The sequence below is a fragment of the Epithele typhae genome (genome assembly GCF_022376455.1).
Source record: "Epithele typhae strain CBS 203.58 chromosome Unknown BXZ73scaffold_176, whole genome shotgun sequence".
Classification (NCBI taxonomy): Eukaryota; Fungi; Basidiomycota; class Agaricomycetes; order Polyporales; family Epitheliaceae; genus Epithele; species Epithele typhae.
The window spans coordinates 16,528-40,094 of record NW_025954367.1 but is presented as its reverse complement, the minus strand read 5'-3'; the positions used below and the strand labels follow the sequence as shown (position 1 = coordinate 40,094).

Genomic DNA, 23,567 nt, shown 5'->3' with positions numbered 1-23,567 from the left:
GGAAGAGGATGCCGACGCGGACGCTCCGCAGACTCTCCGTGGAGCGCGACGAAGGACGGGACGCCGGGCGTCTCCGAGCTCGCTCGCGTGGCGCGAGCGCGAGCGGATGGGGTTTGGGGTGGAGGATTCGCGGTCACGGTTTTTATATTAGCAGGACTTGTACTACATGGATGTATGACAAGCGCGAGTCTTTGAGGCAGCGTGCTGCTGTGAGACTTGACCCTTGGTCGCTGCCCGCGCCCGTCTCACACCCCGATCCACTCGTCGACCGAGAGCGGGAGGTACTCCGCGCGGCACCCCGTCACGCGCGCGTACGTCGCCGCGAGCTCCGCCCAGCCGAACCCCGCGGACGCGACCTCGAGGTCGCGCCCCGAGCGGTGGTCGAAAGCGTAGCACGCGAAGAAGCCGAGGTCTTGGAGCGCGACCATGGGCGCGGCGAACACGGCCGTGCCGTCCGGATGCTGGCCGAGCGGGCCACACAGCCACTGCGTGACGGGGGTTGGTTTCAACGCGGGGCTGGGTGATGTGTAGGGAAGGACTCACGAAGAGGAGCATCTCCATGTACGGCCCCGGTGGTTTGGTCTGCGAGGTGGATCGACTGTGATTTCGAAGCTCGCGCGCGGGAGAGCGCGAGTGCTGGATGCGCGTGAAGGACCAGTGGTGGACAAGGGCATGCTTGGACGAACGGGACGCGGTGGCCGTCACTTCGAATCGCCCCGCATCCGCGTGTGCCTCGTGGAAGACTGCGGGGTGGCGCCTGTGGTGCCCGGCCTTGTGCAAGCAACGCCGAGGACGATGCGCAGCCCGCGGGGCGACACGGCCGTCTCGAGGAGTTTGACGTCTGAGTCGACCAGGGTGACTGGCGAGGAGATCGAGGCACGGAGGAGACCATGAGCGAAGGGAGGGCGCGAACTCGCTCACGTTCCGTCGAGAGGAGGGAGGGGGGCGCGTTCCGCCGCTGAGCGAGACCGATGCGCGCACATGGGCTTGACGAGAGGGTCTCCATCGTCTGCGGGATTCTGCTTTCCGCCACGTTCGTGCCGTACGACCGTTGAATCGGGTGTGTGCGGAGAGGGGCGGGTTGTCTTCAGCGAGCTGGAGAGCGGTATATGGTGCTGAGACGGCTGGCATGGTGGCGAGATTCGGGCATGGTAGTTGAACGAGTGGCATACTGAATCCCGGGTGCTTTGACACGTGTCGGAGTGGCATCGGGGGAAATGGGCTACGGCGGGGAAGAAAACACGACGCCTGGTTACTTGCGTAGCCTTGCAGCCGGAGTAGGGCCCTGTACCGATCCAGGGGTCCTATCCGGAGTTGACGATTCCGGGCATATTGTATGAGTTTGCTGGACGCGGGCACGGCCTGACTTCATGAGACTGCGTGATGTGTTCGACCGCGAAGAGGGAGGTCAATCTAGTGGTGGTCTAAGTTGACGTCGATCACCGCAGTGCGCACAAGGGAAGGAAGAGAGAAGGACGCACTGTGGTTGGAGACGATGATCCCGTCGATGCCCTCGTTGATCGCGATCTCCGCGCTCTGTGCGAGGAGTGATACATTGGCGCGATACGCAAGGGTAGGAAGACGCACCTCGAGACTCAGGATCCCTTTGATCATCGACGACATGACCCATCATCCGCCCGACTCGACGAGCTTGCCACCTCATACGGGGCGCGGGTATCTTGCTCTCGTAAATATGCGGTGCAGCCCCGGCTCGATCCATGAATATGAGTCCGAGAGCGCCATCCGGATGCCAAGGCCACGGGCGAAGAGGAGAAACCCAGTCGATGTTCAGGTGGCGCCAGTCGATGATCATGATGTCGACGGCAACGACAAGCGCAGCTCTGCGTGAAGGGGAGAAGAGGGCAATGTGTCTTCATTGAGCTGCCTGCAGTCATGCGAGATGGGTATATGCGCCACTTCGAGTTATGTAACGACGTACGGTCGTTCGCCTCTGCGACTTCCTTGGGCGGGCGTGAGATGGCGCTGCCGCGGATGGGAGGAATGTTGAGTGCACCCGCGGCGCGCGCCGCCGCGCACTCGGCGTCGGCGTGCCCGACGCCTTGGTATCCTATTGGGGCGACGAGGAGAGGCGTGGAGGAGTGACACAAAGAGTGTCGGGGGTTCGGTTGAGAAAGGAAATAGCACGAGAATCGAGGAAGGAAAAGACACATACCAAGATCGCGATGGGTGACTCGTATAGCATGCGCGGCACGATCTGGAGCGTGTGCGGGGGACAATAGGCGGCAATTGAGCCAATGCAGATGGTCGAGGATGAAGAAACACACCTGGATAGTCCTACAACACCTCCCTTGCGTCCTCCTCGGGCTTAAAATCGTTGTCCCGTGTCAGCGAGGGAAGGGGAGGCACCACGAGATGGCTATGATGTTGATGGTACCGACAAGCCAGAGCACTTCTCGCGGGAGATGAGGCGAGTGTTGTGCCCTGCGTCCGTTCATGTGAAGTGAGTGTATGCGCGCATGAGGTAATGACATGACAGACCAGCGTACGAGGGTGTGCTACACATAGATCTGGCGATTGGATTTGCAGTGTGCGTAGGCCATAGGATTGCGATCCGCGAGCGGCTTGTTCCATCTGAACGCCGAACCAGGATGAACGTCCCGCGCAGACGGACGAGGTAGTACTGCGCACCAGGAAGAGTCACGCCATGCCGTTCCATATTCGTCGGATTGCGCTCGACAGCAGGCATGTTCAAGGCGACGAACATCGTTTGACGCCCCGAACGCGACCTTCGTCACCCGATGAGCAGAGATCACCAGTAAGTCTGCTAGTTAGATCCGTGCTACCATCAGTCTGGGAGCTGCGTCAGAGGTTGGAGGACGATGGAGGGAGTGGGCTACATACAACCGAGAGCCTTCTGCTGTGGGCACCGCGCTTGAAGACGGCACCCACGCTCATCCATCTGGATCCGCACTGAGAGTGGAGCGAGCTGATATGCTCCGCTGAGAACTCGCAAAAACAGGGGCTCGCGCACCAATGCGTCTGCTCGCCAAGTACCGTTGATGTGTAGCGAGTTCTTCCAGAAAGAGAGAATGAAAGAAGGTCCGCGCGGGGTAAGCCAGCGAAGATCGCAAGAAGCTCAAGAAATGCCTCAAGAAGCAAGTAGAAAAGGTACGGAATGACGAACGAGGAGATGTTCATAGGGAAACGCATGTATTGCGAGAAAATGGGTGCTACACATGTAACACATACCGGCAGCGCGTGTCCTCCCACTGCACCAAACTCCTGCTCTACGTTTCCCATCGGAAGACCTCCTTTTGAGTCTTGTAGGTTCATGGGAGAGAGCGGTAGGCGGGGAACAAAACACCGTGGTAGGGGGGCGGAGGAGCGGCGACCTGATGAGGCGTTCCGGCGGAGTGAGGGCCGGAATCGGTTGACGACGAAGAGGGGATGTTGATTACGGCCTTGAAGGAAAGTGGAGGATGAGCCTAGGAGAGTAGCTGAAGAACCTGAAGGACGTCGAGAGGCGGTGGTGGTGGTGGTGGTGGTGGTGGGAGAACAAGACGCACCGGGTCGTGCGTCTCAGCGTCGCTGATGGCTGTGCGAAGTTTTTGACGCAAACCCTCGCGCTCGTGCAGCTAACGATCCCCCTATGTCCTGTACACGACTTTGACAGCAAGAACTGGGTGTGCACGCGCTGTCGCCGTACGGCGCAGACGCACGAACACAACACCTTCGACCAGGCTTTGAACGCTCGCGCGATCATCTCCATGTTCGTCCTCGTCTCCGTGCTTCTCGTCTGTTCCGCCTCGCGCACCCTTCGATATCCGCCAGCGGATACCACGGGATAAACGCGTCAGCACAGCGAGTGGAACCGTCAGGGCGCGACGCATGTGAACCAACCACAACGCCTTCTGTGTGCTCTCGCGGTCGGCGCCGCCACTGGCGCTTGCGTGTACGACATACGGCCCGCGATACCCGGACCGTCCCTGGCGACGATTTTCATCTCGCACTGGCTGTCCTTCTCCTCCACGATGTCATCCAGACTGCACCCTAGCTGTGCGATCTCATCCCATCATCAACGCTGTTCCGCTTCACCCACCCTCCACAACTGTGCTCTAGTGACTAGTCTGCCAGCAATGGCGATCCAGACCTCAATCCCCTCCTCAGTGCCTTCCGTAATTTCCCCCAAACTCTTGGTCACCACCCTCCTAAACGGATACCCCTCTCTTGACACACTCCGTCTCAGCGCCGTGGTAGTGGGCTCGTTACGGCGGGACATACTTGACGATCCCCCCGGCGGCGGTCTCCGTCATTTCGTCGCCGAATTCGATCACAGCGCGTATGCGGAAGGCAGCAGAGGTACATACCTCACACGTATCGACCTTGGCGACTTTCTTGACCTGCTCGTTGGCCACGGTGTCGTCTCGCGGGACGTCTTGGTGACGTTGGACATAGCACATGCACATATACCCCGGTGTTCGTCGACCGTAGAATGACATCCACGCCCAACCTCGAGCACCTCTCCATCCTCAGTCATTCTCCCGAAGACCAGCCCACTCTCGACGATACCACATGTATGCACACCATCGTTTCCGGACCCCTTGTTTCCTTATTGACGCGCTCTACTCCCAGATCAAAACACTCGTCGTTCCTTGGGCGCCCTCACCGGCTGTCCGCGCCTACGCACCCTCGCCATCATCTATGGCGGGCCCGAGTCACGTCCCATACGCTCCTGGTGTCGCAGGACCCTCACCGACGCGCTCCCCGTCCTCCTCGCCGACCAATTATCCAGCACGCCCGCCCCTCATCCCACCCTCCAGACACTCAAGCTCGAGACCACCTACCGGGCCGTCGACCTCGACCGTGCGTGGTCCTCCTCGGTGGAAGATGGGCTCATCGAGACGCTTTGCGACCGGGAGCGCTACCCAGCGTTCCGGACGGTGCGTGTGCGGGCGCTCCTCTGACGGACGCGGAGGACGATGGATTGCTCGAAGTGCCGCGCGGCCCCGCGCGAGGTGTCGAAGCGCGTCTTCGCGCCGTTTGCGACCCGGGACACGAACGCGGACATCGATGCGGAGTTCATGTTCGGAGAACCTCCACGGAACGGAGCGATCGGTGAAGAAGGCGAGGTGGTGGGAGGCTGGTGAACCCGTCGGATCGGCAGAAGTGATCGTCGGGAAGAGGGAACGAAGGCGAGGGCGAGAGTAGCTGAAACAGTATTCTGCGGTGCGTTCTCGTGAATCGGCCGCCGGTTTCTTCCTGCTGATTCGCTCGTTCTGTCAGGCTCGGGCGAGTAACCTCGTCGCTGAGCAAATTCTAACGGTCGGCCCCGTCAGGCTTTCCTCTGTATGTCCAAGTGGTACCTAGGCGCATTAAGGTCCTTCCGACTCACCTGCCTTCAGTTTTCCGAGAAAGCACCATTGCCGGCGCTTTCGACGCTTTCACCCGACTGCTCTGCATCTGCGCTTTCTTCCGTGCCGGCTTTCTGGCCTGTCCCTGTACTTCGACGCCTCATCTATCGGCGCTCAGCATCGGCCATCTCCCGTGTATGCCCATTTCCACAGACCGGGAAGGCATCCGACCGAAGCGCGACGCGGTCATGTACACCCGGAGCCCGATCAACTCGAGTTTTGAGGCGCGCTACGTCACACACACGGTGCAGCATCACGCGTGTGACTGCGACTGGGACGGACCAGTGCTCGTCGCCGTCCCTGTCGCACGACGATCTCTTGAGCTCGACCACTAGCCAGGCAGCAACGCAGGAGGCCGCGATGTCCATTCACGCTATGAAACGCGTCCAGTGCCGTCTCGCCTGGGACGGCAGCGATCCCCCCGCCATCTGCATCGATAGTCCGGGTACACGTCTCCTCAACGGTTCCAATGGCCAGATCACCCCGCCGTGACTGCAGCTACCCACGCGCCTCTCGTCTACTTTCACCTCGACCAGGCCAACGGTCCCGTGCACTTCGCCGACGCTGTCGACGTCCTCTACGTCGAGAGAGCCGAGGTCACGCTAGGGAAGGACCGAGCGCACTCGACGATCCTTTCGATACGCAGCATATTTCTGGTGGATCAATGCCGTTCCTTCTGGAGGTCGAGACTGCGTTCTTCTCTATCGGGGTGAGTCATCACTCCATTCACCGTTACTTTCGCGTCTCACGAGACGAGCACCGCCCACGGCGCGACATTCTCTCCCACTCGCGATTGCACTCGTGGACTCGTAGTACGTTCTCTTGTCGCCCCATGATACATTTTCTTTATACCACGCGTTCCCACATCCCTTCGTCTCCTCTCCATTTCCTTGTCTCGGCCTCCCTCCGTTCATCTCCACGCTCTCTGTCGCCTCTTCTGCAATGTCTCCTGTGTCGAGGACTCACATTTTGCTTCAGATCTATACGTTCTTGTTTACTGTGTTCGGTACAGTCTCTTCTCTTAGCTACGTCCTCGCGCCGCGCGCCGTATGTGTTTAGGTTCATAGTTCACTTCCCGGCCATTCTCGCGTGTGTGGTGTGTTCATCCACCTTCGCCTCGACTCCGCACACGCCAACGCCAACGCCCACCCCCTCGCATCCTTTATCATATCGCCAGCGCCCGTGTGCGCGAGCTCGTCTTCCTCGCGTCTGTTCCCCCGTCCTTGTCCACTTCGCGCGCCACGCGTTCGTTCGCTCCGCCTCTCTTCGCGTTTGCCCTCCACGCGCGGTCGTGTCTTGCTTCTTTTTCACCTCACTCGATCTCCCGAGCTCCGCGCATACGCTCTCTCGCTCTCTCGCCCTCACCTCTGTCGACACCCCAGAGCTGGCGTCACAGCAGCGCGTCACAGCATCGTCACGACCGTTCCATGCGCGATGCTACCGTCGGTTGGCTCTCTAAAACATGAACGAACGACGCACAGTTATATTCTCAATACGTCGTGCTATACTCTACATCTAGTCCCACCAAACCCGAAACTATACAACATCCACCCGCACTTGCAGCGTTTCTCTACCCAACGGACTAGGGGAGAACGATAACACGAATTCCCGAGACCAACCCTGCACTCGGCGCTGCACTGGCCATGGTCCGTCCAAGTCGATATGATCCGTCTCGCACGAATGCGCATCCTTGGCGGCGGAGGTTGCTTCATCGTCCCAGGAAGAACGAATGATGCAGAAGTGTTGTCGGCGTGGTACGTATAGACCTGGCGTGTTCGTCGCAGTTTGAGATGACAGCGAGGTTAGCCTAGATGAGCGCAGGTGGTTGTCGATGGGGGACTCGCCGTGAGGGCATGTCCCGAGAACGACAGTCAATGTTTCAAACTGGTTGCGGAAATAAAGGGAGACGTTTTCGGTGGAAGAAGGCGACGGCAGGGTGCTTGCTTCGCCGTCGAAGGAGAAATCGTCCCTGAGCCGGAGGAAGTCGCGAAAGGCAACGTGAAAGGGGGAGCTGGTGGTGGTGGTTTCGCAGAAGCGTTTAAGCGATTCCCACTCTCCGGTTCCGCGCTCGGAGAGGTCACCAGTGTACGGCGGGAGGGCCACAACGCGCAGGTTTGTCATCTTCCAGCCATGTAAGGCGATGGCCGTGCTTGGATTCCTCATCCACACAACAGGTTTCTCCGCGGGCTGGTAGAGCGGAGCAGCGCCATCGTTGGACCTCTCGTCGTCCACCCTTTGAAGGAAGAGGAAAAGGGGTCTGGGATCGATACCTTTGCAGAACAAGTCGACGAGGAGGAATCTATTTGTATCATCCAGAGGCAGAACGGCCGCGCGGAGCTCGATCCCACCTGGCGACGTGGAGAACGTGGGAGCGCTGAGAGCTGCAGTTGCGCTTGCAGTCGAATAGTGCTAAAATGGTTGTCAATGTAGCACAGCGTGGAATGATATCCATACCAGCGTACCCCATTTTGTCCTGTCTGAGATCGTGCACTTGGGTCGTAGAACACAGAATTAAGTCCGCGCGAAGGCTGAAGGGGGAGAAGATGACGACGGGTTTGGCTTCCGGGATTTCGCTGGAGGCCAGATTTGATTTCGTCCAAGTCGTACACACCCACTTGTTCTCCCAAGAGAAAAATCGAAGGATCCCGCGAGGTCTTCGAGATCTCCATGAGGAGCCGGCAGAATGCGAGCCGCCCTTCGCCGTAGAGCGTCGGCATATTGACCCCGAAAAGCCCGAAGAGGCTGTAGGCGGCGTCTTCCGGCCTCGTGGTGTCCCGATGCGCCGCCCAGGATATGCGCGTCGCGATGGTCTCGTCGGTAAACGAGCTCTCGAAGCGGAGGACCGCCGCGGAGACCCCGGTTGCTCCTTTTAGGCGATCGGCGAGCTCGTACTTGGTGCCCAGACATATCCACTCCTCAGAGTAGAACACGAGCATGCGGGACGCGATCAGCTCTTGGAGGGTCCAACCCCGCTCATGCCAGCGGCTGTTTCGGAAGGCGACCCACATCTCGTCTAAATAAGTGTCGGAGTATTTGACGTCGCTGAGGTAGACGTAGCAGATGGTAGAGACGGCGTAGTAGCGGAACATGGAATTGATGCCTTCCGATAGCTCGGAACTGCTCTCCTTGTTGATACAGCACGTGTCTACCCAAGCGTACTCGTACCCGTGCTGTTCGGCGAGCTCAAGGAATGATCGAACCTTTGGAGTGAGGCGATCGCGTGGGTTGAACCATGGTGGTGACGACGGGTGTGGCTCAGCACGTCCTTGGACCGGTGCAGGAGTAGGGGAAAGCGGTATCGTGGGCCGGGGACGTGGACGTGAATGTGTCGAGCGGCCTTGGGTCTTGTATGTCAGTATCGAGGAGGGAAGACGAGCTTTAATCACACTGACCGCTGGGCACGAATTCAGTACCGGATGGCCCCCTATCTCCACGATTCCCTTCGGCGCGATTGCGGACGATGGTAGAGGCCTCGGTATGGCGAGGAGGGGGCAAGCCGAGAGTCTGCATGATCCGGGATTCCACTCGATGGAGAGCATCTTCGCGAGCTGCAGATTCCTTTGAGACTGCCTCAGAAATGAGAGAGAGCCGCTCGTTTCGGAAAGCCGCTGCTTCTTCAGAGACTGCCTTGGAGATGAGAGATTGGAGCTCAGCTCGGGGCAAGGGATGCTGTTCTTCCGGGGAGAAGGGGCTGTTGGATTCTTCGTTCAGCTTTTGAACCTTTTGAAACGTCTCTTCTTCTCTTCCCCAGGTATGCGACAGGATAGCATAGCCGAGTCCAGGAACGTCTTCGGGTTGGGGAAAGAAGACGAGGTTCGCGCGCGCGGTGCCCAGGAGCCACATCGTTTCTATCACGAATATTAGCACGGGTGTCACGCAAGGGTAGGCACTAATACCGGGTGCGAGTTGAGGAGTACGATTCGCGGGAGGAGTACAGACACTTGGGGACCATGAGCAAATGCGGTACACATCATCGGAAGAGCGCACGTACGATGAGAGTATCCGCGACAGTGGTTGCGGTGGTCACCCTGATATCACAATGGGCGTCGATGGCTGGGAGGAGACGCAAGGTAGACGGGAGGAGACGTCGAATGGGTTGAGGGCGAGACGGAAGGGGCCAAGTTGCTGCGAGGGCGACCCCGGTCTCATACGCCCACCGCACGGTGCACCATGCGGAATACGCACGCGATAGCGTTGGAGCGCCTCCGATGCTTCTCCTGAGAAACGAATGCGGACAGAGCGTGGGCCAGCTTCGCGCTCCCAGGGAGAGACGACGTCCTTCCCTGCCACTTGGAACGTGTCGAACTCTGATAAGTATCGTGCGTGTTCGCTATTGGGCGGAGCGGCACATGATGTGGTCCGATACCAAGATGTTCGCCGATGCTTGGATCGTCGGAGGAGAACCCAGTAACCGCGAGTGTCTCAGCCGCGCTCGTTATCAATGACAGTGTACAGTGCGTGCGAATCGGCACTGTATGCGAGCTCCCAGGTGCGAAGCCGGGATCGGAGGACAGCTCAACGCCGTCTCCAGGAATAACCTGGGCGATTCTCTAGATCTCCCCGCCCACACAGCCTCGGACGACCATTGGTTTGAGCGGAGATGAACACCCCTGAGATAAATGGGTCAGAAGTTGCGCATCCCCAAGCATCATGAAGCGGCAGTCGCCAAGCCGGAGAACGACGCCGCTAGAGCGAGGAGCAGAACGAGGCCGGGGTCTTCGACATCCCTGAAGAGGCTGGCCGTGAGTCGGTGTGTTGGAATGTCGAGCACGAGTTCGAGCCTCACACCGGGGCGACCATCTTTCTAGTGCCACATTAAATCCGAGAGAAAGGCAAGTAAGGTTTTCTCTCGCCCATAGAAACCCATAGAGATGCTTTTTCTGACCGCACGTGGATTTTAAACCTTATAAACGGCTCCCAGAAAAGCTCCCAGAAAGATCGTCGCCCCGGCGTGCCTGCACGCGAGCAAGCTCTGGATGCGGATATTCTCGGCCCGGAATATGCCGAGAATCGCCGGGCTCAGCAAGCGCGTGATCAGAACGTCTTTGCTCTCGTCGCTCGCCGCCTGTCACGATCGCGCGCATCTCCGCTCTCGACGGCCCACTCGACCGTAGTTCTCGCCGGGCGCATACAGCCAGCGACGACACCCCTCGTCGTCTTGCACTCCACGCCGCTGCTCGTCGTCCACGCCTACGTCATCCCTCGCTCTTCTCTCCCGCGCTCGATCCCGGTTTCGGCCCGCCGCGCCCTTGCTATATGTGCCTTCGCGCTTTCCATGCCTGCGCCGCCACTCACGTACTGCCGCCTGTCCTCTGCCCGCCCTCCACGCCGCCCCACGCCCGGGCCCAGGGGTGTACAGCCCGACCCATTCCTTGGTGCTCACTCTTTGCCAAACCACGTCCCGTCTCTGTCGATCTAGTGCGCTCTCTCACCCCCATCCGTTTCCAACCACCGCTCCGGGGTGAGCACAGCACCCACACCCGGAATCTCTGTTCACGTCTCCCACACACGCCAATCAGCCGTCCGTGATGCCAACCCACTGGCCTCCGACGCGAGCTCTACCTGGTCTCCGACAGCCACCAACAGGCTACCGAGCATTAGACACACTGTACGCGCACGTATCTTGTCAAGAACGAAGACTAGTTGCTCTACTGGCAGGCCGCGTGCCCACGCACGCGCCTTGTCCGCCAGCGGTCCCCATTCTCCACGTCATCGCGCGAGCCTGAACCAGTGCGCTTTCCACCCGCAATCCGCGCTGGCCCACGTACCAGCTCTCAAACATCGCGCGACGAACCGTGCACGATCCCGGCCAGCACCTACATTCGTCCTCCTCCACACTCCGGGAGACGGCCATGTTAACGGTAATCCGCCCATCGGCAGTGTGCAGAGGAGCGCGCGAGCGCATTGGCGACGCGCAGAACAAGGCCATAGCTCCCCGCGGTACCGGATCGGAGCTCAAGCGGCGCGTCTTCCGTGACGTCTACTCTTCGCGCAAAGGTAAGTACAGCTCCAGTGTCTCCTTCGACGTCCATCTCAACCCGCGTACTCATCCATTCACGTACCAGACCAAGAGCGCATGGAGACCGGCTGGATGCAGGCCCGGCCGGTTACTTCCTGCGGGAATGAAAGCGTGCAATCCCTCATCTCGTCGTCTCACGGACTCCACCGCTCGCCCGCTCGCCCGCTCCCGACCGCCGTCGCGCGCGCACGCGCACGTCGCAATCGAACGCCGTTCTCGACAGGGCGCATACAGCCAGCAACTCGCGACGCTGTCCGTCATCTTGCCCTCCAGCCGCTGTCCTCTGTCTGCAAACGCGCACGCCGTACTCTGTCTACTCGCCTCGCCTTCGACGCCACATCCTCGCCCTCTCGTTCAAGTTTGCCCACTCGTCTCCTGCCTGCGCTCTCCTCAACGAAGCCTATCCCATCCCTTCCCGCGGTCCCCCGCCCGTTTCTGCGAATTCAGTCCGCGCTCTTACCCTCCCGGACCATCTCCAACCGTTTCGAGGTGAGCGCGGCACCCGGGATTAGAAATCTTTGTTGACCCTGCCCTGCTACAGCTCCCACACACGCCTGCGGCGCTCGCCCGACTCGGTCTCCAACACGGTACCAAGCATTGAACGGACCGTGTGCGCAAGTGTCTCGTCTGGAAGAAAGACCAGTTGCTCTGCTGGTCCAGCGCCGTCACGTCATCGCCTCGGTACGCATCCATTTCTGGATCCGTGCGAACCTATATCCAGATCACGTACCAGCTCTTGAACCTCGCGTCGACGAGCCGTGCACCATCCCAGCCAGCACGTTCCATCCGTCCTCCAACACTCTCTGGGAGACGACCGACATCCCGATGCGCCGACCCTGCCTGCAGAGCTACCGGAGCCCCGCGTCGACGCGGCTTCCCTGATGTCTCGTGGTCAGTACGACCCCGGTCGTCTCCTTCACGGGTTTCGCGTACTCAATTTCAAGCGCGTTTCTTCAGCGCACTCCTTGCCATCAACGTTAACGGCACCACCGGACTCTTCACGCCCGCCCAATGTGGCCAGTGGCAGATCGTCCAAGGTGTCCTCCTCCAGCTCATCGTCACCACCGTCGAATTTCATTCTTATCACATGCGGTGTGTCCCATCCTTCCTGTCCAGGCATCGATAGTACTGAATCCACCCTCTTGCAGTTTTGACGCTATACAACAGGAACCGCATTTTGGTTTACTCTCTCGGCGCGCTCTTCTTGGCCGAGCTCGCGTCGCTCTGCTACATCCTCGCACTAGTGACTCCACGGCTAACGTACAACAACGAGTGCTACGTCACCTCCAGCCCGCCCATCTTCCAGCACTTCTGGTGCGCTCCGTCGTTTGCCGTCCGTCTGCGTCACCTTCTGACGTCTACGCCAGGATCATCTCGCTCGCGTTCGACACCGTCCTCTTCGTGCTCACGATCGGAAAGTTCATCAACGCCGTCCGCCAAGGCTGGGGCAAAGGCCCCGTCATGTGCGCAGCGGTTCGTCGCCGACGATCTTCATCGTCATGCTCGTCAACATGATGCTCTACAAGATCGCCCGCTCCACACTCACGGGCATATGCTACACGTGCGCTCCCTCCTCTCTGACGCGCGACCGCCGTCGATCTCACCCCGCGTCCGCAGATGTCGTCCTCTCCTTCGCTGTGAGCCCTTCTCCTCCCCCTAGGTCGCCGTAGCGCAACGAGCTGACCCGCCCGCGCCCTCCAGGGATCGCGCCTCATCTTCAACCCGCGCCGCGCGTCGACGATCCACTCCTCCTCCGGCGACATCACCTGCAGCCAGCTCGACATCGAGCCCTCGCGCCTCTCGCGCCTCTCCGCGCTGCCCCGGCCGCGCCGCGCGCACGGCATCGCGGTCACGATCGAGCGCACGACGACGACGACGGACAACTTGGAGGCGCACATCAGCCTCGACTGCGCTCCAGGTGAGCGTTCGTCGCGCGCGCGAGAGAGTGTATATAAGAGAGAGGAGGGGACGCTGACGCGGGCGCTCCGCAGACTCCGTGGAGGCGACGAAGGGCGGGGAGGGCGACGGCGGTGCGTCTCCGAGCTTGTTCGCGTGGCACGAGCGCGAGCGGATGGGGTTCGGGGTGCAGGAAGTTGCGATTTTTGTATGAGGAGGACCTGTACTACGAATTGGGTTTCCTCGGTCGGTGGTGCGCGTCGAAATGGCACGTCCGCACGTCTGGAGGTCGCGGACCGAGAAGGAGTCTTTGAGGCGGCGTGCGCCTTTGACAGGCTGCTGGGAGACTGGGCGGGCAGAGGTCAATCAGCCGACACTCCAGACCGCGCGCGTACGAAGTCGGAGCACTTACGAGTCCAGAATCTTCACCTTCCTGCTCTTTTCCGCCGTGGGGAAGTAGCAAAGATGTCCCTGGAGTGAAGAGATCAAAACGCTCGAATTCCGGCTCCTCGAGGTCTTGGCACTGAGGACGCTCGCGGAGCCGGTCGGCGGACGCTCCTGCTCGCGCATGAGGAGAAAAGCGCACGCGCTTCCTGTGGCCAGCAGAGCGCGATGGGGATCTCCGTGGCCGACGTCGGAGGTCGAGTTGAACCCAAGCGCGTTGTACCACGCCTCCCAGCTCGCGCACGGCACCATCGTCGTGCGGGAGAGGACTCCGAGCGCGGGGTCCTGCGCCGCGGCCGCGCGCGCGGCGGCAAAGAAGGCCTAGACGCTCGCGTTCGCGGCGGCGCGGTCCACGGACGGGCTGATGATGAACGCGGTGAAGTTCCACGCGGCCGCGGTGGGGACGACGTTGGCGTAGCCGCCCCAGCCAGCGTCGTAGAGCGCGCCCTGGGCGGCGATGAACGCGCCGAAGACGTCGCGCGCGCCGGGAGAGGGCACGTTCGTGCCTAGGGTCGCGAAGTCGAGGAACGCGGCGAGGATCGGCGGGTTCGGGTGGGTGCGGTACGTTGGGGAGATGACGACGGCGAGGGAGCCGCCGCCGCCGCCGCCGCGGAGCCCCCAGAAGAGGTCGGTGTTCTGGTGCGAGGAGGCGGTGAGCTCGGTGCCGTTCGCGGAGACGACGGTGATCTCGAGGAGATTGTCGACGCCTGAGGTTTTACAGAACACCGGATAGGACACGCGGTGAGTAGGAGCTCGACGTGCAGGCAAGAGGCCTTACCGAGGCCGTAGTTCGGGGAGAGGGCGCTGTGGTCTCCGCCAAGGAGCCAGCCACTCGCGGCGCCGACTGTGCCGCCCCTGGTTATACTGCCGATCATGGTGCGGTTGACGGCCGTGACGGCGTCGTAGGCCTCGTGCCATTGTACACCGGACTGGAGTGTAATAGTTTTCGTGGGTCGTCACGAGATGTAAGCACATTTCTGCAGGGGTGCAAGCGCAAAAACGTACCAAGCTCGTATGTCTCATTGCTCAGACCTCCAGCTGGGGAAAACGTAGGGTGCACTGTGATATTCTTCATGTAGTGCGTCCAGATGAGGAAGCCTCCACGACCGTCGCTTCGTCCCAAGTAGCCGTGTCTGGCCGAAACAAAGTACCATCAGATAATTGGATCATGGAAGATGCGGAACGTAGGGTCACCGTCCGATACATACCCAGTACTCTTGACGATGACCTTCAGGTTATGTTTCGCCACAAACTTCACGGCTGCTTGGACGTCTGCCGCGCCGCGGGCGTCGACCCCGACGACAGGCACGCTCCACAATGGATGAGCCGCGAGATCCAGGGCCTGAAAGCTGACGCGATACAGCAGGGACCTAGACGAGCTCGATGAAGCAATACTAGAACTGGTCAGTCCCGCCACGCACTCTGAAGTGCAACCCGAACTGACGCACCCTCTTTATCAGTTTTCACTGCAGTTCAGGACCAACTCGCTCGGATCCATCCGTACCCTAAGTTGCATATTCCTCCCCTTCCTCCGCTCTGGCGCCGCTGATAAGATCGTCGTGATCGGCACCGAAGGAGGCTTCCTTCGCGCTGAACAACGTGGTCGAGTACGGGATGACCGAGGCCGTGGCGCACGTTGAGGTCAAGCTCGCATGGAAGACTTCCTCGTCGTCACCGTCGCCCCAGGGATGGTGGACACCACCTCGGTCTGGCGCCGCTCGCGGAGATGAGCGGGTATATGGAGGCGTGGGGGGCGAAGGGGCTGCCGCTGGCCGTGCCGACAGTGGAAGCGTCGGTGGAGAAGATGTTGAAGGCGGTAAATGTACTGACCCCGGAACAGAACAGAACGTCCGTGCCGCCGAAGATTGAGGCTGTGGCCCGAGTAGCATTCGTTGTATGTTGCTATGGCCTTCGGTGCTCTCTCGTTCGCTTGCTGTCGAAATCACCCTGCGCTAGAAGGACCCGGACAGCACGTCAGCAATCGGAGGAGGTATAAGAAGCACGCGGCTCACACATCTCTCCGCGTCGAAGTGTAGTGATCTGGCCCACCCGGTCGAACACCTGCACACAGCGAGGGGACTGGGTCCCTCCACCTAAGATGCTTGACGCGGACATGGTCCGTGACGGGCTTCACCGGGTGAGAGCCCCAAGTCGTGCTGTCATCGTTTCCTTCGACCACGCGTCGCCGCTCGCTTCCGGTGTATCAAGGTCGCAGATCCGACGAATCACTGCCGGGTATAGACACGGATCAGGGCGGCTTGCTGTCTCAGGGCGTCAGCGTTGAATGTTTCTCGCTGGAGGCTCCGGGCGTGTGTCCACTTCCGGTCAAGCGGACACATTCGGCACAGAATAGACTCGGGGCGGAGCATCTAGTGGACGTTCAGCTAGAGGCCCGTCATCAGAAACGGAGTTGCGAGCGGCGAGCGGCCCGATGTCGTCGTAGCCTGAAAGCGGGGTGAGAACGCGTGGCTGGCAAACTTCAAGCCAGGAGGCCACAGGGAAGAGGGAACTGACCGGGGTTAGAAGATGCACCTAACGACGGCGGTGTTATAGAGCTCAGTCAGGATGAATCATGAGACCTGTAATCAATCTCGACTTTTGGGGACTGATTACCTGCAAGGCGATGCGCTATCTGTCAGATGCGCATATCAACATGTTCGCATACACAACATACTCTCAAACGAGCCATAGGAGTGAACTTGGGCCAGCGCGGAGCAATCACCGGTGGCAAGACTACGACGTTCAAGTTGAAGTGATCGAACAAAATCTGCCACGCCTCGGAGGCGATCACACCGCCACGTGGCTGGGATGAGCCGGTTCAGCTGCGATGCGCCTCGCTTTTGGCGCCGTTCATCTCTCTTGTCGCTCACCTGCTGTTTCCCATCTCATTCATCCTCATCGACACCATCGTCCCTCAGCGGGCCCTTTTCAAGGCGCAGCGAGCGCTGATATGGATTGCCACGGACAGCACGGTCGGCGTCCTGGAAGATCACATCGGTGCCCATGAACGCAGCGCGCGAACATGCCCGAGGCCGCTTTCCCTCTCACCATGTTGTCCTTCCTCCGTGGCACCAAGTACGACCCCGCGCGCGACCTCCCGGACCTGACGGGTAAAGCCACCATTGTTACAGGCGGAAAGTGAGTCCGATCTCTCGAGTCCGCGCAGTCGATCGTGTCTATCGTGCCGTTTTCGCTCGCTGACGCGCTACGCGTTCTGCAGCGCGGGTATCGGCTACGCCGACTGCTTCCACCTCGCGCGCAAGGGCGCGAAGGTGTACATGGGCGCCCGCAGCGAGGAGCGCGCCCAGGCCGCGATCGCGCAGCTGGAGGAGGCCGGTGTGGAGAAGGGAAAGGTTGAGTGGCTGGACCTCGACCTGACGTACCCGAAGAAGGTCAAGGCCGCGGCGGAGGGTTTCATGGAGAAAGAGAGCCGACTGGACATCCTGCGTACGTCCCTCGTCTTCGATCATGCATATGTTCGTCTCGAGCTCACGCCTCCCTTGCCTCGTAGTCAATAATGCAGGGTCGTGAGTGTGCGAGTCCAAATCTGGTCACGTGCCACTGCTGACACAGCGATTCAAGGCTGCAGAAACCGTACAACCTTACACCTGAAGGTAAGTTGACTGCTTGCAGATGAGGCGTTTATGGTCATTTCCTGACGGCTCTGTAGGTGTGCTAGACACGATGATGATCAAGTACGTGTTTCTTGCCCCTCGGTACCTATTGCCTGCTGATGTTCACTCGAAAAGCCACTTCGGAGTCTACATCTTCACGCAGACGCTGCTGCCTCTGCTCAAGCGTACAGCGGAGGATCCGAGCGATGACGTTCGCATAGTGACTGTGAGTGTTCCTGCTGTCCTTGGTCTCGCCCGTCTGACGTCGACCTTTGGATGCGCGTTGGAAGCTGGCTTCGGACTCCTTGGCACTCGTCAAAGGGCTGGACGTCCGCTTCCGATCGGTAGAGGATTACAACCGCGAGTTCAAGGAGGCCTCTGACTCCGACCGCTGCAGATATGGTGAGTGGTATCTTCCTTCAAGCCCGTTGCGACAAACGACATGCGGGAACATGTGGCCGCCGCGATGGAAGCGCCCTTGTTGACGGCGCTATGCGAGCATACGCGCGATACGCACGTCGAGTCTCGCATACTATCTCCGCGTCACCACTTCCTGCCGCACACGTCCTTGCCGCAGCAAATGTGCCGTGTGGCGATGACGTCACGCGTTCGCCCTGACATGCACGCTAACGTGCATTTCAGCTGTAACCAAGCTCGCCGATGCCCTCTACGCCCGCGCGCTGCAACGCCAGCTCAACGCTGCGAACGCCCCCATCCTCGTCCTCTCCGCGGACCCCGGCTGGGTGTGGACCCCAGGCGTCTCGGCCATCCCATTCCTGCAGAAGCCGGCGTGGAAACCGGTCGTCGCGCTCCTGCGCCTGGTTGCGTTCGTCGACCCGATTGAGGGCGCGCACAGCTCCGTCTTCGCCGCGGCGTCGCCGGCGGTGCGCGAGGAGGCCGGGCGGTGGAAGGGGAGGATGGCGTTCCTGGAAAAGGCGGCGGGCGGCGGCTGGGGAAGAGCTATGCCCCGCAGGCGGACGACGAAGCGTTGGCGGACGAGCTGTGCAAGAGCACGGAGGAGATCGTGAGGGGGTGGGGGCTGTGAGGTGCGCTGTGGTGCGGCTCTGCGACGAGACGCTTAACGATGCGCTCACGATCTCAGGCCCTCACTGGAAGAGTCTTTCATCTTGATACGTCTCGACTCGCCGAAACCTGCTATGCTTCCACCCCTTTCTGATGCTTTGTACTGAATGGCACTTAGGATGTGAGAGCACCTTCCGCTGGCATTGATCGATCGTGTGGTTTGATATGACAACCCTTTGATAACTATAACGAAAGCAGCACCCAAGCTGGATCATCAAAACCGCTGCGCAGAGTCTTAGTGACTCCTCAAATGGTACCGCATTCAAGGCCACTGACGTCTAGCTATCACCGCTCTGCCAGATATTGTGTTGAGAAGTACAAATGCCCTGCGCATGCGAACATGCGGTGCTCGGCACGCACGCACACCACCACCCTCGTCTGCCCGTCCTCTAGAACACCAAAATGGCGTCAGAATTATCCTGTTCCCAGAAGACATACACATATGATAGCCCGAAGCTCGTCCTCGGTCGACAGAACGCCGCGATGGTCGTCACAGGCTTGCTGTACGCGCTGCTCGGGCTCCAGTACGCCGCGGTGCTGTCCATGCAGGCGGTCCGCACGCGGGCGTTGGTGGTCGTGGCCATCGCGCTGCTGGTGTTCGTCCTGGTGAGCTTGTCGCTCGACACTCCACGCACTATTTTGGACGGCTGAGATGGGATCGACAGCGTTTCATCTTGGTGTAGACTGACAAAGAGAAACGATAAAACGGACGGCGCCTGCTAGGAGATACCTGCTGGGCCTCACATCGGGATGTCCTTTTTAGGGAAAGTACGGACTGGTCACGAAACCCTCGTCTTGTATTATAAATAGAGCTGCATGTATGTAAGATAGCGCAGGATTACATGAAGTCGACTCAGAGCCCAAGTTCGACATCGAAAAGACAGACATGCGGCTGAGCGCCCGGCGACGCCTTGCGTCATCCCACGTGATAGGTTGGGTGAAATTCTTCGAGACGGCGCTTTTGGCTCTTGCCCTCATCTTCTCGTCGCTCAAGCTACCTCGACATATCTCGCAGCCGTACTGCACCCCAGGAATCTGCGGGGGACGGAGATGGCGTCGCGAGCTCGCTCAAGATGGAAGAGCGACGACCGCGCAGCGGCGCCGGGGAGAACACCTGCTTGGAGACCGCTCTCCATCGCGGGACACCTTATCCCCGCATTACCTGTCGTGCGTTCCCTCACCAAGCGCTGCAAAGGCTTTCATCGGACGCATCCTCCCACATGTCCAGGCCATGTCCGCTTCGCTCCGCCCTTCGCGCCTCGCGCCTCGACTGGAGCGCTCCAAGAAGCAGGTCTCCTTGACGGATGCGCGGCGGAACGGCCTCGTGCGCCTGCACCTGCGATTGGCCTGCGCGCGACTTCCTCCGTGCGTCCGGCGCGCCCGGAGCTTGGCATGGCGAACGACTGGCCTCGGGCGCGCCTCTGGTATATGATGGCTGCGCCCCGCCTGCCCGCGGCCCTGCGTCCCCCTCCCCCACACCCGCTCCCAAGGTCCTGCTCTCCTCGCTCGCCCTGGACGGCGCGGATGCGGCCATCGGTGCAGGATGCCGTCAACTCGCGCGACTTGAGCTACAGCGAGGTGGCCTGCGTCGCGATCCTGACCTGGGACGTGCTGATTATGTTCTCCGAGGAGGTGCGTCTATCTGCTGTTTTGCATACTGCCACAGATGTGCTTACCGCAGTGCGCACAGGTGGAGCACATCTGGAAGTAAGCAGTGCCTCAGTATCGTGTTCTGCGATCTCATGTCGGAATGTCGCTCGCGCTAGGCGGACATGGGCGCCTGGAAAGGTCTTGTACCTCATCGCGCGATACCTCCCTTGGCTGGTTCAACTGTGAGTATCGTGTCCTTCTCTTCTGCCTGCGCATGGGTCTCATTGTTCAAGCGCGTTTCTTCAGCGCACTCCTTGCCATCAACGTTAACGGCACCACCGGACTTTTCTTCACGCCCGCCCAATGCGGCCAGTGGCAGATCGTCCAGGGCGTCCTCCTCCAGCTCATCGTCACCACCGTCGATGTCATTCTTATCACACGCGGTGTGTCCCATCCCTCGCCCAGACATCGAAGTACTGAATCCACCCTTCTGCAGTCTTGGCGCTATACAACAGGAACCGCATTTTGGTTTACTCGCTCGGCGCGCTCTTCTTGGCCGAGCTCGCGTCGCTCTGCTACATCCTCGCAGTAGTGACCCCACGGCTAACGTACAACGACGAGTGCTACGTCACCTCCAGCCCGCCCATCTTCCAGTACTTCTGGTGCGCTCCGTCGTTCGCCGTCCGTCTGCGCCACCTTCTGACGTCCACGCCAGGATCATCTCGCTCGCGTTCGAGACTGTCCTCTTCGTGCTCACCATCGGAAAGTTCATCGACGCCGTCCGCCAAGGCTGGGGCAAAGGCCCCGTCATGCAACAGTTCGTCGCCGACGGACGTGGGCGTACACGCTCATCTTCGTCGTCATGCTCGTCAACATGATGCTCTACAAGCTCGTCCGGTCTACCCTCACGGGTATATGCTACACGTGCGCTCCCCCTCTCTGACGCGCGACCGCCATCGATCTCACCCCACGTCCGCAGATGGCTTCTTGTTGTCCTCTCCTTCGCTGTGAGTCTCTTCCCCTTCCCCGTTCCCTGAGGTCGTCTTCACGATCTGACGAGCTGACCGCGCCCGCGCCCGTTCAGGGATCGCGCCTCATCCTCAACCCCCGCCGCGCGTCGACGATCCACTCCTCCTCGGGCGACATCACCCGCAGCCAGCTCGACATCGAGCTCTCGCGCCTCTCGCGCCTCTCCGCGCCGCCCCGGCCGCGCCGCGCGCACGGCATCGCCGTCACGATCGAGCGCACGACGACGACGGACAACTTGGAGGCGCACATCAGCCTCGACTGCGTTCCAGGTGAGCGTTCGTCGCGCGCGCGCGCGAGAGAGAGTGGTGTGTGAGGAAGAGGGATGCTGACGCGGACGCTTCGCAGACTCTCCGTGGAGCGCGACGAAGGGCGGGGAGAGCGACGTCGGTGCGTCTCCGAGCTCGCCCGCGTGGCACGAGCGGGAGCGGATGGGGTTCGGGGTGTAGGAAGTTGCGATTTTTGTATCAGGAAGGACTTGTACTACATAGATGTATGAATTGGGTTTCCCCGGTTGGTGGTGCGCGTCAAAATGGCACGTCCGCGCGTCCGGAGGTCGCAGATTGAGCGGTAGTCTTTGAGGCGGTGTACGCCTTCGGCGTGCTGCTTGGAAACTGGACAGGCAGAGGGCGATCAGCCGACACGCCAGACAGCGCGCGTACGGAGTCGGAGCACTTACGAGTCGAGATCTTCACTTCCTGCTCGTTTCCGCCGCGGGGAAGACAACTTAGAGTCCGGCTTTTCGAGGTCTTGGCACTGTGGACGAGGGAAAATCGCACGAACTGCCTGTGGCCGACCGCGGCTCGGGCGGCGCTAGTAGTAGTCCGTGCGCACCATGTACGAGCATGTACGCGGTCTCCACGCGGCGAAGCGCGCAAGACTCGGCCCACTCTCGCATTTCGTCAACGCGAAGACGCGGATGGCGGTGTCGACGCCCCACATCCCTCTTCTGCGCCTTGGTCGCTGCCCGCGCCCGTCCCACACCCCGATCCACTCGTCGAGCGAGAGCAGGAGGTACTCCGCGCGGCGCCCCGTCACGCGCGCGACGTCGCCGCGAGCTCCGCCCAGCCGAAGCGCGCGGACGCGACCTCGAGGTCGCGCCGCGAGCGGTGGCCAAAGCGTAGTGCGCAAAGAAGCCAAGGTCTTGGGGCGCGACCATGGGCGCGGCGAACGTGGCCTGCCGTCCGGACGCTGGCCGAGCGGGCCACACATCCACTGCGTGGACGGGGAGTTGGTTTCAACGCGGGGCTGGGTGATGTGTAGGGAAGGACTCACGAAGAGGAGCATCTCCATGTACGGCCCGGTGGTTTGGTCTGCGAGGTGGATCGACTGGATTTCGAAGCTCGCGCGCGGGAGAGCGCGAGTGCTGGATGCGCTTGAAGGACCAGCGGTGGACGAGGGAATGCTTGGACGAACGGGACGCGTGGCCGTCGCTTCGAATCGCGTCGCATCCACGCGTGCCTCGTGGAAGACTGCGGGGTGGCGCCTGTGGTGCTCGCCTTGTGCACGCAACACCGAGGACAGTACGCAGCCCGCGGGTGACGCAGCCGTGTCGAGGAGTTTGACGTCCGGGTCGACCAGGGCGACTGGCGGGAGATTGCGGCACGGAGGAGACGTGCGCGAAGGTCGGGTACGAACTCGTTCACGTTCCGTCGAGAGAGGGAGGGGGCGCGTTCCGCCAGCGAGCGAGACCGACGCACGCACACCTTGGGCTGAATGAGAGGGTCTCCATCGTCCGCGGGCCTCCGCTTTCCGTCACGTCAGTGCCGTACGACGTTGAGCCGGGTGTGTGCAGAGAGGGGCGGGTTGTCTTCAGCGAGCTGGAGAGCGGTATATGCTGTGGAGGCGACTGGCATGATGACGAGATTCGGTCACGGTAGTTGAACAAGTGGTATACTGAATCCCGGGTGCGTGCGTCGCGGGGGAAATGGGCTACGGCGGGGAAGAAAACACGACGCCTGGTTACTTGTGTAGCCTTGCAGCCGGAGCAGGGCCCTGTACCGATCCAGGGGTCCTATCCGGAGTTGACGATGCCAGGCATGTTGTATGAGCTTGCTGGATGCGAACACGGCCTTGACTTCATGAGACTGCATGATGTGTTCGACCGCGAAGAGGAGTGGTGGTCTAGGTTGACGTCGATCACCACGGTGCGCACAAGGGGAAGGAAGAGAGAAGGACGCACTGTGGTTGGAGACGATGATCCCGTCGATGCCCTCGTTGATCGCGATCTCCGCGCTCTGTGCGAGAGTGATACATTGGCGCGATACGTAAGGGTAGGAAGACGCACCTCGAGACTCAGGATCCCTTTGATCATCGACGACATGACCCATCATCCGCCCAACTGACGAGCTTGCCACCTCATACGAGGCGCGGGTATCTTGCTCTCGTAAATATGCGGTGCAGCCCCGGCTCGATCCATGAATATGGGTCCAAGAGCGCCATCCGGATCCAAGGCCACGGGCGAAGAGGAGGAACCCAGTCGATGTTCAGGTAGCGCCAGTCAATAGTCATGATATCGACGGC

The 23,567-nt window shown here is 60.6% G+C and overlaps 8 protein-coding genes across 8 annotated transcripts; 4 read left to right on the top strand and 4 right to left on the bottom strand.

The window, feature by feature from the left end:
* Nucleotides 1-245: 245 nt before the first annotated feature.
* On the bottom strand, nucleotides 246-1,623 carry BXZ73DRAFT_108644 (uncharacterized protein; the record flags this gene model as incomplete). The annotated part of the gene is made up of 4 exons (XM_048017200.1): nucleotides 246-485; nucleotides 544-743; nucleotides 1,482-1,536; nucleotides 1,588-1,623. 4 exons carry the CDS (start codon nucleotides 1,621-1,623, stop codon nucleotides 246-248), a joined length of 531 nt encoding a protein of 176 aa, XP_047871025.1.
* Nucleotides 1,624-4,453: 2,830 nt separating this feature from the next.
* On the top strand, nucleotides 4,454-5,707 carry BXZ73DRAFT_108643 (uncharacterized protein; the record flags this gene model as incomplete). Its single annotated transcript, XM_048017199.1, has 4 exons — nucleotides 4,454-4,535; nucleotides 4,594-4,901; nucleotides 4,956-5,076; nucleotides 5,526-5,707. 4 exons carry the CDS (start codon nucleotides 4,454-4,456, stop codon nucleotides 5,705-5,707), a joined length of 693 nt encoding a protein of 230 aa, XP_047871024.1.
* A 1,824-nt stretch (nucleotides 5,708-7,531) lies between these two features.
* Nucleotides 7,532-9,215, bottom strand: BXZ73DRAFT_57880 (heterokaryon incompatibility protein-domain-containing protein; the record flags this gene model as incomplete). Its single annotated transcript, XM_048021623.1, has 2 exons — nucleotides 7,532-8,626; nucleotides 9,093-9,215. The coding sequence occupies 2 exons, from the start codon at nucleotides 9,213-9,215 to the stop codon at nucleotides 7,532-7,534; spliced, it is 1,218 nt and encodes a 405-aa protein (XP_047871023.1).
* A 2,009-nt stretch (nucleotides 9,216-11,224) lies between these two features.
* BXZ73DRAFT_108641 (uncharacterized protein) lies at nucleotides 11,225-13,501 on the top strand (the record flags this gene model as incomplete). Its single annotated transcript, XM_048017198.1, has 10 exons — nucleotides 11,225-11,369; nucleotides 11,438-11,880; nucleotides 11,933-11,978; nucleotides 12,238-12,286; nucleotides 12,349-12,483; nucleotides 12,559-12,705; nucleotides 12,759-12,864; nucleotides 12,918-13,028; nucleotides 13,093-13,309; nucleotides 13,383-13,501. The coding sequence occupies 10 exons, from the start codon at nucleotides 11,225-11,227 to the stop codon at nucleotides 13,499-13,501; spliced, it is 1,518 nt and encodes a 505-aa protein (XP_047871022.1).
* Nucleotides 13,502-14,328: 827 nt separating this feature from the next.
* Nucleotides 14,329-15,043, bottom strand: BXZ73DRAFT_18344 (FAD-binding domain-containing protein; the record flags this gene model as incomplete). The annotated part of the gene is made up of 4 exons (XM_048017563.1): nucleotides 14,329-14,438; nucleotides 14,510-14,660; nucleotides 14,705-14,864; nucleotides 14,940-15,043. Coding segments are annotated over 4 exons (525 nt in total), but the record flags the coding sequence as incomplete, so codon positions are not given.
* A 1,737-nt stretch (nucleotides 15,044-16,780) lies between these two features.
* On the top strand, nucleotides 16,781-18,373 carry BXZ73DRAFT_57883 (NAD-P-binding protein; the record flags this gene model as incomplete). Its single annotated transcript, XM_048021624.1, has 6 exons — nucleotides 16,781-16,869; nucleotides 16,952-17,178; nucleotides 17,351-17,426; nucleotides 17,481-17,571; nucleotides 17,636-17,747; nucleotides 17,988-18,373. The coding sequence occupies 6 exons, from the start codon at nucleotides 16,781-16,783 to the stop codon at nucleotides 18,371-18,373; spliced, it is 981 nt and encodes a 326-aa protein (XP_047871020.1).
* A 1,486-nt stretch (nucleotides 18,374-19,859) lies between these two features.
* On the top strand, nucleotides 19,860-21,493 carry BXZ73DRAFT_83294 (uncharacterized protein; the record flags this gene model as incomplete). The annotated part of the gene is made up of 9 exons (XM_048023896.1): nucleotides 19,860-20,060; nucleotides 20,110-20,135; nucleotides 20,195-20,260; nucleotides 20,325-20,461; nucleotides 20,515-20,680; nucleotides 20,734-20,835; nucleotides 20,998-21,025; nucleotides 21,103-21,316; nucleotides 21,393-21,493. The coding sequence occupies 9 exons, from the start codon at nucleotides 19,860-19,862 to the stop codon at nucleotides 21,491-21,493; spliced, it is 1,041 nt and encodes a 346-aa protein (XP_047871019.1).
* Nucleotides 21,494-21,857: 364 nt separating this feature from the next.
* BXZ73DRAFT_108638 (uncharacterized protein) lies at nucleotides 21,858-23,367 on the bottom strand (the record flags this gene model as incomplete). The annotated part of the gene is made up of 4 exons (XM_048017197.1): nucleotides 21,858-22,259; nucleotides 22,320-22,630; nucleotides 23,227-23,281; nucleotides 23,332-23,367. The coding sequence occupies 4 exons, from the start codon at nucleotides 23,365-23,367 to the stop codon at nucleotides 21,858-21,860; spliced, it is 804 nt and encodes a 267-aa protein (XP_047871018.1).
* Nucleotides 23,368-23,567: the final 200 nt, after the last annotated feature.